Here is a 17,989-nt window from a genome sequence, read left to right as displayed (position 1 = left end):
GCTTCACAACAACAGTGTCTCAGATGGGGGGGGGGGGGTCACCAGAACTAAATCACGCTTCACAACAACAGTGTCTCAGATGGGGGGGGGGGTCACCAGAACTAAATCACGCTTCACAACAACAGTGTCTCAGATGGGGGGGGGGGGGTCACCAGAACTAAATCACGCTTCACAACAACAGTGTCTCAGATGGGGGGGGGGTCACCAGAACTAAATCACGCTTCACAACAGGGGTCTCGGATGGGGGGGGGGTCACCAGAACTAAATCACGCTTCACAACAGGTGTCTCGGATGGGGGGGGGGGTCACCAGAACTAAATCACGCTTCACAACAGGTGTCTCGGATGGGGGGGGTCACCAGAACTAAATCACGCTTCACAACAGGTGTCTCGGATGGTCACCTAAATCTTTTCAGTTATGGGTCCGTGGCCAATTACATAATGGATCTGGGGGTCCTTGACATGAAGATGTTTGAGAACCTCAAATGTATTGTCATTATACAGCACATGTACAGTATGACAAAAAGAAGTTTGGCATCTAACCAGAGTGCAAATGTCACAGTAGGTTTGAATGCATATACTGCAACTCCACACTTCTTGCGCCAGGGGGCGCCCCTGCTGTTTCACAGAGACGGTCGTCAAGGCGACCAGACTGCGTGTGTGTGTGGGTGTGTGTTGGGTTGGTCGATGCTGCTGCTGAAGCTTTGAGACAAAATGGGGAAAACAAACGCCAAAGAATGAACATATACGGTATTTTTTGTTTAAATTACTTTACTATGTAACTTAATTGTTTGCCGACGTCGCTTGTTGTAATGGTGACAAAACTATCAGCGACTGTTGCCACTCTGTCTGGTAGCAAACGTTCAGTAAACTAGTGGTGGTTTTCAACAAGGCTGGTGAGGTGACGTAGTGGTAGAGCGTGATCATGATATAGCTGTACTGCTAATGTTACTTTGATGAGGCCTACATCTACATGCAACTAGCGTTTGCCAAAAATGCTATTTAGATTAGATTAAAATGTATTGTAAGTACAGTACGACAAAAAGAAGTTTGGCATCCAACCAGAGTGCAAATGTAACAGTAAAGTGCAACAGTAATATACATAGTATCTACAGATATGTACTAAACATGGTAAGTATGTACAGAGTCGACAGATATAAATATATATATATATATACAGTAAGAATAAATACATATACGGTATATACATGGGGCGACAGTGGTTCAGGAGGTAGAGCTGTCATCTGGTAAGCCGGAGGTTCCCGGTTTGATTCCCGCTCCTCCCGGGCACTTGCAGTCCTTGAGCAAGCCACTTAACCCCTAACTGCTCCTGATGAGCAGGTTGGCACCTTGCATGGTCGCCTCCGCCATCGGTGTGTGAATGTGTGATTGAATGGGTAAAATGTGAGGAACAAATTGTAAAGCGCTTTGGATAAAAGTGCTATAAAAAATCATCATGCTGCTGCTCTACCATCTCTGATACATACAGTCATCATGCTGCCGCTCTACCATCTCTGATACATACAGCCATCATGCTGCTGCTCTACCATCTCTGATACATACAGCCATCATGCTGCTGCTCTACCATCTCTGATACATACAGTCATCATGCTGCTGCTCTACCATCTCTGATACATACAGCCATCATGCTGCTGCTCTACCATCTCTGATACATACAGCCATCATGCTGCCGCTCTACCATCTCTGATACATACAGCCATCATGCTGCCGCTCTACCATCTCTGATACATACAGCCATCATGCTGCCGCTCTACCATCTCTGATACATACAGCCATCATGCTGCCGCTCTACCATCTCTGATACATACAGCCATCATGCTGCTCTACCATCTCTAATACATACAGTCATCATGCTGCTCTACCATCTCTGATACATACAGCCATCATGCTGCTGCTCTACCATCTCTGATATATACAGCCATCATGCTGCCGCTCTACCATCTCTGATACATACAGCCATCATGCTGCCGCTCTACCATCTCTGATACATACAGTCATCATGCTGCCGCTCTACCATCTCTGATACATACAGCCATCATGCTGCTGCTCTACCATCTCTGATACATACAGCCATCATGCTGCCGCTCTACCATCTCTGATACATACAGCCATCATGCTGCCGCTCTACCATCTCTAATACATACAGCCATCATGCTGCTCTACCATCTCTGATACATACAGCCATCATGCTGCCGCTCTACCATCTCTGATACATACAGCCATCATGCTGCCGCTCTACCATCTCTGATACATACAGCCATCATGCTTCCGCTCTACCATCTCTGATACATACAGCCATCATGCTGCCGCTCTACCATCTCTAATACATACAGTCATCATGCTGCTCTACCATCTCTGATACATACAGCCATCATGCTGCCGCTCTACCATCTCTGATACATACAGTCATCATGCTGCCGCTCTACCATCTCTGATACATACAGTCATCATGCTGCCGCTCTACCATCTCTGATACATACAGCCATCATGCTGCTCTACCATCTCTGATACATACAGCCATCATGCTGCCGCTCTACCATCTCTGATACATACAGCCATCATGCTGCCGCTCTACCATCTCTGATACATACAGCCATCATGCTGCCGCTCTACTATCTCTGATAAATACAGTCATCATGCTGCTCTACCATCTCTGATACATACAGCCATCATGCTGCTGCTCTACCATCTCTGATACATACAGCCATCATGCTGCTGCTCTACCATCTCTGATACATACAGCCATCATGCTGCTGCTCTACCATCTCTGATACATACGGCCATCGTGCTGCCGCTCTACCATCTCTGATACATACAGCCATCATGCTGCTGCTCTACCATCTCTGATACATACAGCCATCATGCTGCCGCTCTACCATCTCTGATACATACAGCCATCATGCTGCTGCTCTACCATCTCTGATACCAAAGGTTTGTCCCACTTTCTCTCTCCTTTATTTTTTCATCTTTTCACAAAAGATGGAGGCTTGGAGATGAACTGCCACTGCATGTTTAGGCAGCCCCCCCCCCCCCCCACTGCAGGTGTTTAAATCACGCCTCAAAACACATTTATTTGCTCTGGCTTTTGGTTTTTAAACAGTTTTTGAGACACCTGCCTTTTTTATGTGACATATTGTGTTGTGTTTTTATTGTGTGCTTTTTTAAAATGTTTTTATCTTATGTTGTGGGACTTGTACAGCACTTTGGTCAACTTTGTTGTTTTTAATGTGCTTTATAAATAAAGTGGATTGGATTGGATCGGATGACTGTAAATCCTCATTGACCAGACTGCCCACGGCTGTAGAGCGATGCACTTGACGAGGCCAAAGTCCTCCAAAGGGCGAATCCGACCCTCTGTGAACCACAGCCCACGTGGTCGTGGAGACACAGGTGAGAACCACATCTACACACCCGTAGAAACCACATCTACACACCCGTAGAAACCACATCTACACACCCGTAGAAACCACATCTACACACCCGTAGAAACCACATCTACACACCCGTAGAAACCACATCTACACACCCGTAGAAACCACATCTACACACCCGTAGAAACCACATCTACACACCCATAGAAACCACATCTACACACCCGTAGAAACCACATCTACACACCCATAGAAACCACATCTACACACCCATAGAAACAGAACTGAAAAGTGCAGAAAGTGTAAATGTTTAAAGGATTCTCTGCCAGTTGTCTTTTTTTAAAGCAGTTTTTACAAATAATCTGTGACAAATATTCTCCAAATATATTTTATCTTCACTAAGGCCACCATTATTTTTAATGACTTGCCTGGTGAAATAAAGGAGAAATAAATAAATAAAGAAGGCCATAAATAATTTTTCTTAACAAAACAAATCTTTGGCTATGTTTACACTGCAAGCGGAAAGGCCCAGATTAGATTTCTTTCACGACAGTGTGAACAGCACAAATCACATGGAATCTTATCTTTTCAATTATAATTTGTGCCACTTTCATAATGCGGTCCTAAATCAGATACAGGTCAGATTTTATTGCAATGTGACCTCAGTCTGAACAGTCACGTGACTCATGTGACATTTATGTCACTCTAGATTGACATTTGTCACAATTTCTTTTTTACCTCCATCTTCTTTATTGTCAATTTGCGCATGCGGATCAGTTCAGGAGTGTCACCAGTTCACACTGGAATATGATATTGGCCACATTTAAAAAAAATTATGTGAACAGCCAATCATAAAGGATCAGATCTGAGCACTAAGGATTGCAGTAAACAATACAATGGTATTTTTACTTGGTAAAAGTGCCAAACCTCATTCAAAACGCTGCGGCCCGCCTGATCTCAAACCTACCGAAGTCGGCCCATGTCACCCCACTTCTTAGGGACCTGCACTGGCTCCCCATTGCTGCACGAATCCGCTTCAAGGCCATCGACCTAGCATACCGTGCGGCAAAGGGAACCACTCCCGCCTACCTCCGGTCAATGGTCTCTAACTACACACCCTCAAGACCCCTACGCTCTGCATCTTCTGGCCGCCTCAGACCCACTCCTATCCAAGCTCCCGGAGGGTCATCAAAGAGAAGCCGCCTATTCTCAGTCCTTGCCCCACAATGGTGGAATGATACCCACCCCAGTTAGGACAGCCGAATCCCGTCCAATCTTTCGCCGTCGACTAAAGACTCACTTCTTCAACCATTATCTGAAATGATTTAAAAAAAAAAAAAAAAAAAAAAAAAAACCCTAACTAACCTTACTGTCATGCACTTGTCCTAATAAACTAACCTACACTGTAACACGCAATACTTTGATGAACATTGTTACTCAGCTGATAGAGTTGTACCCTTTTTGCTGTCTTGTCGTACAGAACTTGTAAGTCGCTTTGGATAAAAGCGTCAGCTAAATGACTAAATGTAAATGTAAATGTAAACCTGCATCAATTGACAATCAAATTGCCAACAGGCTCATACAAAGAAAGCAGCAAAATCCCGAAGAAATTTCAAGTTTTTATTTCAACTGAACTTTATTATTATTATTATACAGGTAACACCAGCATCCAGACCACGCCCACAGCTCCCAAGCCTCCAGTGGAACACAACAACAACAACAACAGCAGCAGGTGGACCCGCCACTCCCACTCCCTGACCAGGCAGAGCGCGAGTCAGGATGAAGTGATGCACACACTGCGATACGTCCCCACCGCTCCTCCGGCGCCACCGACCCTAGCGACCCTGAACAAGTACAAGGTCCTCCCCTCCATCGAGAAGAGACAGCTGGAGGTGGAAAAGAAAGCCTCCAAACTCAGCCTGTCCGATAACGACATCATGATCCAGGTGCGGAAGGAGCCCCACCTCTCCTCCGCGCTGATGGCCACCTCCCGCAGCAACCCTGAGATGGGTGGTGCGGCGGTTGGGCAGCACCGCAAGCCTCCGGGGCTTGACCCCGCGACGGACATGGACTACGGCCACTCGACCGGTCCGCCGGGGAGTTTGCTTCTTCTCGCCATCCGAGCGCCGTGCGGGAGGCGGGTTCAGCGGAGCTTCCTCCCCACAGACACTCTGCTGGCGGTGGTGGGCGTCGTGGAGGAGAGCTTTGGCACCAGGTACCAGGGGGCGTTTGTTGAGACCATGGACGTGCCGCGCAGAGCCTTCACAGACCTGCGCCTGACTCTGGCCCAGTGTGGCATCCTGAACAGGTCGGTGCTGTGCATCTCTCAGGAGAGCGGCTCGGTGGATTACGCGTGAGCTCGGAATGGATGAAGGAAATGACATCACAGCTGACCCAAGTTTAGTTTTTTTCATGTATACTGATATAGATTATAATTATGATTGTATAAGTTACGATTTTACAAAAACAAAAACGTCCTTTTACATCTTGTTTCTTTTTCTACAGCAGATTCAATTACATTTTGGGAAAGAGTTTTGTCAAGTCAGTGCATGATAGTTATCTCAGCCAGGGCTATCTCGGTCAGGGCTATCTCGGTCAGGGCTATCTCGGCCAGGGTTATCTCAGCCAGGGTTATCTCAGCCAGGGTTATCTCAGCCAGGGTTATCACAGCCAGGGTCATATCGGCCATGGTTATCTCAGCCAGGGTTATCTCAGCCAGGGTCATATCGGCCATGGTTATCTCAGCCAGGGTTATCTCAGCCAGGGTCATATCGGCCATGGTTATCTCAGCCAGGGTTATCTCAGCCAGGGTACACTTTGTCCAGTTGCCATTGGGGGGGGGGGGGGGGGGGGGGGACTCCTTACAAGAGAGTCAACTCCTTAGAAAACATGACCACATCTTCTATCTGTGAGGATAGGGGTTCTTGCGGAGCCCAATAGCGAACACAGGAGGAGAGAGAATGGTGCGGTTTAGGGTGTTTTAATTGTTTCCCCCAAGCAGACAAGAATCACATGCAGGAATGTACAACAGACGGGGATGAATGTTCTTGGGGGGTAGCACAGGTGCACTCCTTGTGCAGTACGAGAGAATGTTCTTTGAACAGGTGCACTCCTTGTGCAGTGTGGGAGGATGGTCTTGAAGCAGATGCACTCCTTGTGCAGTGCGGGAGAACGTAGACACCGGTTGTGTCAGGGGTGAGAGCAGGAACTCCGTAGTCCAGCACCAGGGGTCCAGACGGGCACGCTGGAACAGAGTCCTGGGAAGGCAGTTTAACACTGCGACACCGGATGACAGGATCTGCCAGGTGATATAGGACCCGCTTGATGAGGTAATCCCTTGCAGCCGCGCTGATTGATCCTCATCTGGCAGGCTCGAGCCCCGATCGTGACACTATCTGACTTATTACTATCAGGGTTTCTCATTTTCTCATCCAATTCCAGAACCTTTCCATAACTTCATACCAAATTTCCATGACTGTATATTTGTGTGATGTAATCCATGAAAAACCTTTATTCTGCTACGCTATTATAACTAACTTTTCCTGCGTTGTGTACTTTTAATTGAAAGACAGACACTTTCTTCACGGTCTTGGGTGGTTAGTAGTGAGTTAAACATTTAGGAACATTATGTTAATTCTGGATGTATGTGAACCTACCATGGGCACATTCCTCGTGTAATGGTGCCACGCTAACGTGAACACTTGCATTGTAGCTCACAAGGAAACGCCCACCAACCAATAAGAATCCCTAGAACAATTAAATGCCATACTATTGGGTCTTAGTTACCTTGACAAGTGGAATCACCATAAACTCTGTTACACTATGACATAGTAAGCTTGTTATGAAAGACTGTGGCTGGAAGTTGGAATTGTAAAAAAAATTACTTCCCAAATATTTACACTCCCAAGTCAAGACAGACAAGTCACAAGTCTGAAACTTTGGGTTTCAAGTCCTAATGCCATTTCAAAAATGAACAGAGTGATAGTTAGTAAGTATATTAAATGTTAACAGACTAATAGTTATTACATTTAGATAATTAAAAGACACAACTTCCTTCTCTGCTCACAGAACTTGATTGGTGGCTCAGCTGACAGACTGGTCCAAAGAGGAACTTTAATCATCGAGATTAAGTTAAAGATTTTATGGCATTGTTTTTTTTAACATGTTTGGCTTGTGGAGAGTATCAAGTCTTTCAAGTCATGAGGCTCAAGTTATTGATATTAACGATAAAGTTGAGTTGCAAGTCTTTTATGATTTTTTTTAATCAAGTCCAAGTCATGACCACACCTACAGAGTCCACACACCTACACATGTCCATGACTTTTCCAAAAGTTAATGGGTATTTCATCTTTTTCCCAAAAGTGTTCAGACCTGGAAAACATATTTTCAAATTCTTTACAAGGGTAAGAATTTAACCTATTTCTTACCAATGATTGATAGTGTTTTCATGCTGTTCTTCATCTTGGATATGCAACCCCTAGCCGCTTCCGGTACTGTAAATCACGCCAACATCGTTGGACGAGCTAAAGCTCTCTGTGAATATACAGTCCCTTCTACGACCATTGCAAAATCCCACAATTAAGTCTGTTGCGCTGGTCGTACAAGTGTCGCAGAGACATTTCAAAGGTACTCACAGTTGCACAAGGGTTTTGGACAGACAGATGCTAGGCACAAAAATGCACAATGCAAAATAAATGTAGAAGAAAGGCAGCCATTTTGAAGGAAAGCAGTAGCTTAGCTGAAGTTGACAAGTTTATTAAAATTATTTAAAATGTCTATTAGCAACGCCGAGCTTTCAAACCCTAGCGTCTGTCTGTCCGAAACCCTTGTGCAACTGTGAGTACCTTTGAAATTCCTCTGCGACACTTGTGCGGTGAGCGCTTTGTTGCCGACCAGTGCGACAGACTTAATTGTGGGATTTTTCAATGGTCGTAGAAGAGACTGTAGATTCACGGAGAGCTTTAGCTCGTCCAACGATGTTGGCGTGATTTACAGTAACGAAAGGGGCTACGCACGCAGCCCCAGTAGCTACAGTAGTTTCATCACAGAACTAATGCAAATAGGGACCGTTACATTCACACTGTCACAGATGATGAATGGTAAATACGGAAGTATGTCAGGCCCAGCCCAGCCCAGGGCAGCAGCCAATCACAGCTCTGCATTGGCCCAGGGTAACAGCCAATCAGAGCTCTGCATTGTCCACATCAGCTTGTGTCGATTTGACATGCAGTTAAATGTTTGGCTAGCTGCATGTAGATGTCGCCGGTAGCCTTAGGAGCTCTGTAGGCTTGAAGGAGCTCAGTAGGCTTGAGGGAGCTCTGTAGGCTTGAAGGAGCTCAGTAGGCTTGAAGGAGCTCAGTAGGCTTGAAGGAGCTCTGTAGGCTTGAAGGAGCTCAGTAGGCTTGAAGGAGCTCTGTAGGCTTGAAGGAGCTCAGTAGGCTTGAAGGAGCTCAGTAGGCTTGAGGGAGCTCAGTAGGCTTGAAGGAGCTCAGTAGGCTTGAAGGAGCTCTGTAGGCTTGAAGGAGCTCAGTAGGCTTGAGGGAGCTCAGTAGGCTTGAGGGAGCTCGGTAGGCTCGTCACAACCTTCATACAACCACTTTGATGTTTGAGTATACATTACATTTGGTCATTTACAAATTAGGCATTAAATCATCAGTTTGGGGTCAGTGGACAAAAAATATTGATATAATATACATTTTCCTCCATTAGAGATATCTAACATGCTTATGTCACAAATGTAGCAAATCAAGTAACTTTGCTTTAATTTCTGGCATATTACACATCGCTGCTGTCGGGACAAAACCTCATAATTTTTTTTTTATTATATAAAAACCCCGTAGATCATCCTCCATATGTGTGTGTGGGTTTTACAAAGTTTAAACAATGGGAAAGCATTCAACCGATCATCTGTCTAAACCTCCTAACTCTATTCACCCTCAAATCTGTATTAGTTTTTTTCATCTGCTGAAAAGTTGGGTTTTTGGAGTTATGAGGTTTTGTCCCGACAGCAGCGACATGGTACTTGGTATCAGATCCCAATAATACACAATTTTACCCTGGTATTACCCATTTCCCCACATGGAATGCACCTGATTGGATAAATGACATGCTGGTGCTCAAGTGCGACATCTAGTGGCTGAATGTTATCTATAGCACCTTTAACCTTTCTGGGATTTTCACGACCATGTGGAAACCCTGTATTATGACAATTGGCTACATTGAAAGCTATTCGACCACAACAAATACTTTGATATAAATTACTTTTAGCCACATGTAGCACCAGATATCATTCTAACACCCAATCCCTGATCCAAACAGCAACAAATGGACTCCACCACCAAATAAATAATGATTGGGGATTCAACCTCATTTCAACTTACTGTATGTGCACCCTTACCTCTGTTCCACTGTTTTATTCTAATCATAATTTACTAAAGTATACTAAACTGTAATGTCTTGGTATTGTGGGATGACCAGTACAAAAGCATTTTTACCCTCAAAGTGATTTAAATTAAATTCTAATCTTGGGTCTTTTTTTATTTTATTATTATTATTATTCTGTATGCTAAGTATACTATTCTATTAGATCTGTGAAAGGCCAATGGCAGTCAACAAGGAGTGCTCTGATATCTGTAAGGCTTCATCAGCAGTGGAGTATGAGTCCATTTATATTCACATTGTTACAGGTGACATAAATGATGCAGGTCACAGAAGGCAGCGGGAAGAAGAACCCTGCTTGAGAGGAGAGGCGAGCATTTCAAATAATGTGACCGAGCCCAGCAGTTCATGGCACAAGTCTCCCTCTGTCATTTTTTCAGATTCTTACAGATTATGAAAGTACATAACGTAAGCTTTCAAATGTGTCATACATTGAAATCTGAAAATATTAGATTTAGAAGAAGATGTGCTTTTTGAATCTGAGGGAGTCTAGTTGAATCTAGTTAAACCTCAAGCCTAAGAGCAGAAAAAACATAGACAATCCAATCTAAAGTTTGGCTGCTTTTTGAACACCTTGGCAGTCAGGTAGTAGGTTTCACAAACTGCCTTTTTTAAGGCTGTTAGCTGTTACAGTAAATATGTTCTTAAACATTCAAACTGTGAAAAAAAAAAAAATATATATATATATATATATATATATATATATATATACCCGGTATATATATATACCCGGTATATATAAATCATAAATTGTCTCACAATCTGACGTCCAGACATGAGTCTCTTACCACTGGGCCCAGTCACATATACTATGGCTAGGCAGTTAAGATTTTATTTTGTAACGTAGCCCGAGAGCTTTGAAAAGAAGAACAATATGAAGCCTGGAAGCATTAGAAGCATTTAGTTTGGTTCTAGTGAGAGAACTCTGGTGCCAATTTATGTCAACTAGCAAATCGCAGCAGTCAAAAAGTGAAAATGATTTTGACAGCTACATCATTGGAAGATGAAGTAGATATCAATCATTCCTGATCTCAATGATTGCTATTGGTGCTGGACTGTCCTGGGTTGGTGCTGGACTGTCCTGTGTTGGTGCTGTCCTGTGTTGGTGCTGGACTGTCCTGGGTTGGTGCTGGACTGTCCTGTGTTGGTGCTGGACTGTCCTGTGTTGGTGCTGGACTGTGTTGGTGCTGGACTGTCCTGTGTTGGTGCTGGACTGTCCTGTGTTGGTGCTGGACTGTGTTGGTGCTGGACTGTGTTGGTGCTGGACTGTGTTGGTGCTGGACTGTCCTGTGTTGGTGCTGGACTGTCCTGTGTTGGTGCTGGACTGTGTTGGTGCTGGACTGTGTTGGTGCTGGACTGTCCTGTGTTGGTGCTGGACTGTGTTGGTGCTGGACTGTCCTGTGTTGGTGCTGGACTGTGTTGGTGCTGGACTGTGTTGGTGCTGGACTGTGTTGGTGCTGGACTGTGTTGGTGCTGGACTGTCCTGTGTTGGTGCTGGACTGTCCTGTGTTGGTGCTGGACTGTGTTGGTGCTGGACTGTCCTGTGTTGGTGCTGGACTGTGTTGGTGCTGGACTGTCCTGTGTTGGTGCTGGACTGTCCTGTGTTGGTGCTGGACTGTGTTGGTGCTGGACTGTCCTGTGTTGGTGCTGGACTGTCCTGTGTTGGTGCTGGACTGTCCTGTGTTGGTGCTGGACTGTCCTGTGTTGGTTCTGGACTGTCCTGTGTTGGTGCTGGACTGTCCTGTGTTGGTGCTGGACTGTCCTGTGTTGGTGCTGGACTGTCCTGTGTTGGTGCTGGACTGTGTTGGTGCTGGACTGTCCTGTGTTGGTGCTGGACTGTCCTGTGTTGGTGCTGGACTGTGTTGGTGCTGGACTGTCCTGTGTTGGTGCTGGACTGTCCTGTGTTGGTGCTGGACTGTCCTGTGTTGGTGCTGGACTGTCCTGTGTTGGTGCTGGACTGTCCTGTGTTGGTGCTGGACTGTCCTGTGTTGGTGCTGGACTGTGTTGGTGCTGGACTGTCCTGTGTTGGTGCTGGACTGTGTTGGTGCTGGACTGTCCTGTGTTGGTGCTGGACTGTCCTGTGGACTGCAAGGCAACCAGGTGTGGAATCTAAAAAAATCAGCTGTATTTAAATAGACATTATTGGATATGGATATACTGTATATTCAGCCACTGTGTCTATGAAACAGGGTCCAGAGAGTTATATGAATAATAAATAGTTATATCAATAACGGAGAGTTATATGAATAACAGAGTTACATCAATAACAGAGAGTTATATGAATAACAGAGTTACATCAATAACAGAGTTACATCAATAACAGAGAGACATATGAATAACAGAGTTACATCAATAACAGAGTTACATCAATAACAGAGTTATATGAATAACAGTTACATCAATAACAGAGTTATATCAATAACAGAGTTAATGTGAGGCATAAGTTGTATGCACATTATGCATATATGGTAGATATTATTATGCACCCAAGACATAACAAAAATATTTTTGAAAGGATCCACTGAATGATATTCAGAGTTTAAAATGTCAATAATTATGTTTCTAAGACCCTGAAGTAAATATGTTGCTCAATCAAAATAAGCCTCTACTTTTACTGCTATACGTCATTTTACATCTCACTCCAGTGAGTCCCTTGTCTGTTTATTTCCCCAGAGCTGGTGATGGGAGGAGCTAGAGAGTTCCATGTCTTCATGTTGTTCCTCATCTATCTCCTCCCCTTGACCTTGACTCCACCCAGAGGCAAGTATGTATATCACTCAGCTCTTAGATTTATTATTGGTAACAGATATGTTACTCACCATTGTGTCCTGTACCATAGGGTGGGTTGGCCTTCTCTTGGTTCTTAGGGTTCCTCCAGTTTGTTCTGGTCTAATGACTGGATGGTTCTTAAGGTTCCTCCAGTTTGTTCTGATCTAATGACTCGATGGTTCTTAAGGTTCCTCCAGTTTGTTCTGGTCTAATGACTGGATGGTTCTTAAGGTTCCTCCAGTTTGTTCTGGTCTAATGACTGGATGGTTCTTAGGGTTCCTCCATTATGTTCTGATCTAATGACTGGATGGTTCTTAGGGTTCCTCCAGTTTGTTCTGGTCTAATGAGTGGATGGGTCTGACGGGCCTAGCCTGGTCCAAGCCTCTCCAGCTGCAGCCTAGCTGGTAAATATGTTTTATTATTTATTTGTATTGCGCCTGTAACATGTCTGTTTATGTGGGCAATCTTTGTAAATACTGGAATTAAACATTTTAACTTTCTGACATACAATCAGTTCAGAAAGTCCCAAAACGCATACACTTTATTTTCCATTTACGAATCAATGTATGAAGATATGAATAGACCGACACCAGATACAGTGTAAAAAACAACCCTCTGTAGTCAAATAAGTGAACATCTGATATACAGTAGACAGCCCTAGCTAGAAGGGTAAACATATCAAGGTTTCTGTCTGTTACACAGGGCCGGCCCTATGCAGTAGTGAACCACACGCCTGGTCCCTTCCCTGTGCCACCAGAGGGCCCCCAAGAAAAGAAATAGATAATTTTATATTAGACAAAAATCAATACAATTATACAGCTTTAAAAATACAACATGATACAGGCAGGTTCCTTTCATCTGTTGCTTTATTATCTATGCTCTCTAAATCAATTTGCATTGTGGATATTTCATGTGAATTTATTCAAAGACAAGTATAAAGTTACAAAGGAGAGTCAGGGCTCGTTCAGGTCTAATCAGACCATGCGGCACGCAGCTTGATACGTTGGTGTGGATGGGCCATTTGTGTGACATCATGCTGTGACCTTTTTCCTGTCTGATTAGATGTGAATGAGCCCTGAGGGAGAGACAGAGAGAGGCTGAAGGTAAAGTACCAGACAGCACAGCACCCCACCCCCCAAAAGATGTGGCGCTTGCTCAACCACCTGTAGGTCAGGTACAGATGTGCTCCTGTAACAGCAGGGCCGGCCCAAGCCTTTATGGGGCCCTAAGCAGAATTTGATTTAGTTTGTCCCTCCCCTAATTTTGCCCCCCAGAATTTTGCCTTGCATGATGACCCTGGGTGGCACTGGGCCAGTGGGGGCCCCCCCCAAATCAAATTATACGTATGGCCCCATAAAGACTTGAGACTCCCCTGCTATACACATCTATACCTATAGGGGGTGACAGTGGCTCAGGAGGTAGAGCAGTCGTCTGGTAATCCGGGGCTTTCCGGTTTGATTCCCGGGCAGCGTGTCGAAGTGTCCTTGAGCAAGACACTTAACCCCTAACTGCTCCCGATGAGCAGGTCGGCACCTTGCATGGTCGCCTCCGCCTCGGTGTGTGAATGTGTGAGTGAATGGGTAAAATGTAAGGAACAAATTGTAAAGCACTTTGGATAAAAGCTGCTATAATATAGCCACCAGTTAAGATACCAAACTGCCAGTAAATAAAAGTATAATTGAAGGATTCAGTACAATGGAAATCAAGGTATTGTAGCGCTGAGAAGAAGGAGTCGGAGGCGGTGTCTCGAAGCTAAACCTAATTCCTTTATTCATCAGCGTAACAACAAATCGACGTAGTCGTATCGACAGTAAAATAAGAATGCCGGTGGCAGGAAGTGCCACCCTATAAATCGTCCGGGGGGAACTACCATTCCCAACGAGTTCCGTGTGAATTATGTACAGTCACTACAGTATGTTGATTACCCACAATGTTAGTTGTGAACTGTTGTTGTGAAAATGATGAATTCCCCCTTTTAATCTCTGCCCCCTGGATATTAACACAATCAAACCCTTTCAGATATCCAGCCTGCTTCCTCGAGGAGATTACATAATCCATGTGGTTCCTGATTGTCTGCTTGTTCTGTCTGTCTGTCTGTCTGTCTGTCTGTCTGTCTGTCTGTCTGTCTGTCTGTCTGTCTGTCTGTCTGTCTGTTGTCAGTAGTTGTAAAGGATATTAGCTAGCTCGTCCATAAGCAAGTAAGGAATCTAGTTTGCTATACTTCAAGTTGTTTTATTTGTCACGTATAATGTACATTAGTGAAATGCTAGGTTCTGTATGAGCCCCCTGAGAATGTGCTTCATACAGTAAAAAGTAGTAAAAAGAATAAAGTCCAACCACTATACAAAATATACAATACAGGTACAAAATGCAAACTTTTTAACCAGTTTAATCACCTGTGCATTGTATGTTACTATTGCACTTTACTGTTACATTTGCACTCTGGTTAGATGCCAAACTTTTTTGTTGTATATACTTGTGCTGTTGTAGTAAATTCCCACAGACTTTCTACAATAATTTGAGGTTATTGTAGCACAATACAATGAGATTGATTGTCTGGAAGGAGGAGGAAAGATTCATACTTATAGAATTGTTGGTCTCCTCATTCTGACTTAGCAGATGAGGAATAAAACGTGTAGGCCAGACAAACCAGAATTGTAGTTCAACTCAGCTGATTTATTTGATCAGAGCCAGGAGTCCAAGGTGAATAGAACAAAGGATTTATCAGAAAACATCAACATGGCTGCTGTGTACAGGAATCAACAATCAGGTTTGCATCTCAAACCTAAATACTGCACATCAAACAGTCACTTGGTTAACATAATTTGAACATACATGGTTTACTGTACACATTATACATGAGTAAATCTGGTTTACAGATCAGGGATCTGTACATTACTCTAATCTATAAACAACCATTGGTGTTTCCCATGATTTACTCACGTAAAATGCAATCAGCTCACAGTAGTCTCTGGGTGGTCGAAGCGGTGGAGGAGCCCCCAGACCCCCCTTTGTTGGGTCCGGCCTGAGAGCTCCCGAATAACCCTATGTAGGGCCTTATATCCTATCATTTCTAGCCAATAATACATATGGCTGGTCCAATCCAGCGTCTTCTTGTGGGGGTTGATCTCTTGTGGGGGGTGTCCTTGTGGGCGCTGGCAGCCCCCCCCCTGGGGTTGTGGCGACGTTGATGGGACAGAGACAGAAGGGGCCCATCGGTGGCCCACGTCCGTGTGATCTTTTGCTGAGATGAAGGGACCTGGCTTGTCTCACGAGGGGGGGTGTGACATGATCGCTTTAACCCTTTGGGCCTTATTTACCATACAGTACTAATCTGATCACCTAGTGGGGGTGACCTTTGTCTCTTGTAACACCAGTATCACTTAAAACACCCTCTACTGTTGAAAGGGCACACATTCCTTTTTGCAGTATGGTTCTCTAATTTATTCACACATATTAATTATGAAATTCCAAGGCAATATTACCACACTGTATAATGACAATACATTTGAATCTAATCTAATTTTGATCAGTCGCAAATTGCTTTTGCGCTACCTGTTGAATATTACCCCCATAGGGGTCAGCACAACTCAAGGTGCAATGCTTAGCCTCTCTAGCCGGTGTACGAGAATGCACTTCCAGTTTAAGAATGACTACTTCATTCAGTGGAGAACATTTTGGCCTTTTACGAAGACAGTTTCACGCATCCGGAGGAGGATTTTCGTTAATGTACGAAGATAGTTACATACACTTTTGATCATGAGATCCATTGACATGTCATCGCTTGGTCAACAGCATGTACAGTAGTTTAATATGCATAGACTTTGTGAATAAACCCGGAAGAAAATACCAAGGTTTCTAATAATTTCATCATCCATCTGTACATATACTGTGTATGAAGGAGAAACTGTACAAATCAGTACAGCAGTAGATATTCTGGTTATCGTCAACATTGCAAATAATATAGCCCCCATTCATTATTGGGGTGTAGATCAGTAGAAAATAGTTCCTACATGAAACTGGTCTGGTTTATCCTGAGTAACTGGGTCATTATTTCCAGAATAAGACATTGCTTTTGAGTTTTCCTAAACAAGTTTTTTGATGCCACAAACCAAGTGCCCTTCAGCTCCCAGCCTCCCTTGTATCGAGTCACAAGTGTAGCCGGTTCAAATTGGCTTGCCCTGAGCGAGTCTCGAACCCGGGTCGGCCGCACCGAGGGTGACATCAGACCGCTATACCAAGAGGTGAACACTTCTTGGTAACCTGTCTGTATGCCTTTTTCTTTTTTAGGGAGAGTGAGTTTTTGCCACAGTCACTTCACAACACTTTAAGTCCATTGTGACTGGATATACTCACGGTACCTCAGTTACACAAGGTCTACAGACATCTTCAAAACTAAGCAAATCACACAAACTATCTGGATAGATACTCTGGTAAGAGGGAACATTGAGTAAAGCGCCCCTAAAGTTTAAGGCACGTTTGTGTGCTACCAGGGTAGTGAGTTTATAGTTGATATCAGGACTTAATCCAAAAGAGCATCTGCTGTAATGGTAATGTGGTAGATGCTTGAAGATGAGTGGTGGTCCAGGTAGTAAGTGAATTACTGTTGTAGGATAATGAATCTCAGGATACTTTTTACTTACATCTTTATTACGAATTAAGTTCAGTTCACAGAAATGTGAAGTCCCATTTGACTTCAGGCCTGTCCTAAGCTATACTCACCTTGATGTCAGAGTTCTACAGCAGACAGGAACCATTCAGTCGGCAGACCAGGGAGCCGAGCGTTCTCTCTGCTTCAAGCTTATATAAACTAGCATGAAATCCCTAGTTTCTCATAATCACAAAATGATGTTGGCTTAATCAATGGTCCTTCCTGTCCACTCAAAATACTAATCCTATCTCCTGTTACCTTCTAAGGAATTGGTCAGGAATTCTTTCAGGCCTCTGAAGAAAAGCAGATGACTCTTTGTCAGCCGACCCCATTGTCTACTTAACATGTGATCATCACAAACTGGGCCCGTCTCCAAGAGGACGCCTGACAACGTAATATTAACTTGAACATGCTATCAAAGCAGTATTAGCCATAGACTATCAATGTATTCATATAATTACCTATAAGTCCTTATGATATACAACAGTAAAGAACACTGGATGTTGCACCAATGACACTCATTGTGCCAAGTTCTAGTGAATTAATAAAAAAAACATTAGCATTTTGCTGGACACACCATGAACCCCCCCTCAAGGACCCCAGAGGTCTAGTACCTAGTCCAGGTCTGCTTTATGAGGCTCAGTGTCCTGCCTAAAGACCCTTTGCTGCACCAGAGCCCAGGAACAAATCTAGATAGTCAGCATCATTTCTACTAAATGATCCAGATACATAAATGAGGTA

At 44.1% G+C, this 17,989-nt stretch overlaps 1 protein-coding gene across 1 annotated transcript; it reads left to right on the top strand.

Annotated features, from left to right (window-relative positions):
* Positions 1-676: 676 nt before the first annotated feature.
* ubxn10 (UBX domain protein 10) lies at positions 677-5,946 on the top strand. Its single transcript, XM_084333802.1, has 3 exons — positions 677-748; positions 3,264-3,409; positions 5,047-5,946. Exons 2-3 carry the CDS (start codon positions 3,328-3,330, stop codon positions 5,745-5,747), a joined length of 783 nt encoding a protein of 260 aa, XP_084189928.1. The 5' UTR covers positions 677-748; positions 3,264-3,327; the 3' UTR covers positions 5,748-5,946.
* Positions 5,947-17,989: the final 12,043 nt, after the last annotated feature.

Source organism: Notolepis coatsorum, assembly GCF_963971535.1.
Source record: "Notolepis coatsorum genome assembly, chromosome: 17".
Taxonomy (NCBI): domain Eukaryota; kingdom Metazoa; phylum Chordata; class Actinopteri; order Aulopiformes; family Paralepididae; genus Notolepis; species Notolepis coatsorum.
The sequence above is the reverse complement of the archived record's forward strand: the minus strand, read 5'-3'. Positions and strand labels throughout refer to the sequence as shown.

Excerpts from the sequence above, each read along its gene's own strand:
- ubxn10 (XM_084333802.1), top strand. The coding sequence starts at position 3,328 with ATGCACTTGACGAGGCCAAAGTCCTCCAAAGGGCGAATCCGACCCTCT. Across the intron at positions 3,410-5,046 it reads ACGTGGTCGTGGAGACACAG|GTAACACCAGCATCCAGACC; the intron begins GTGAGAACCACA and ends ATTATTATACAG.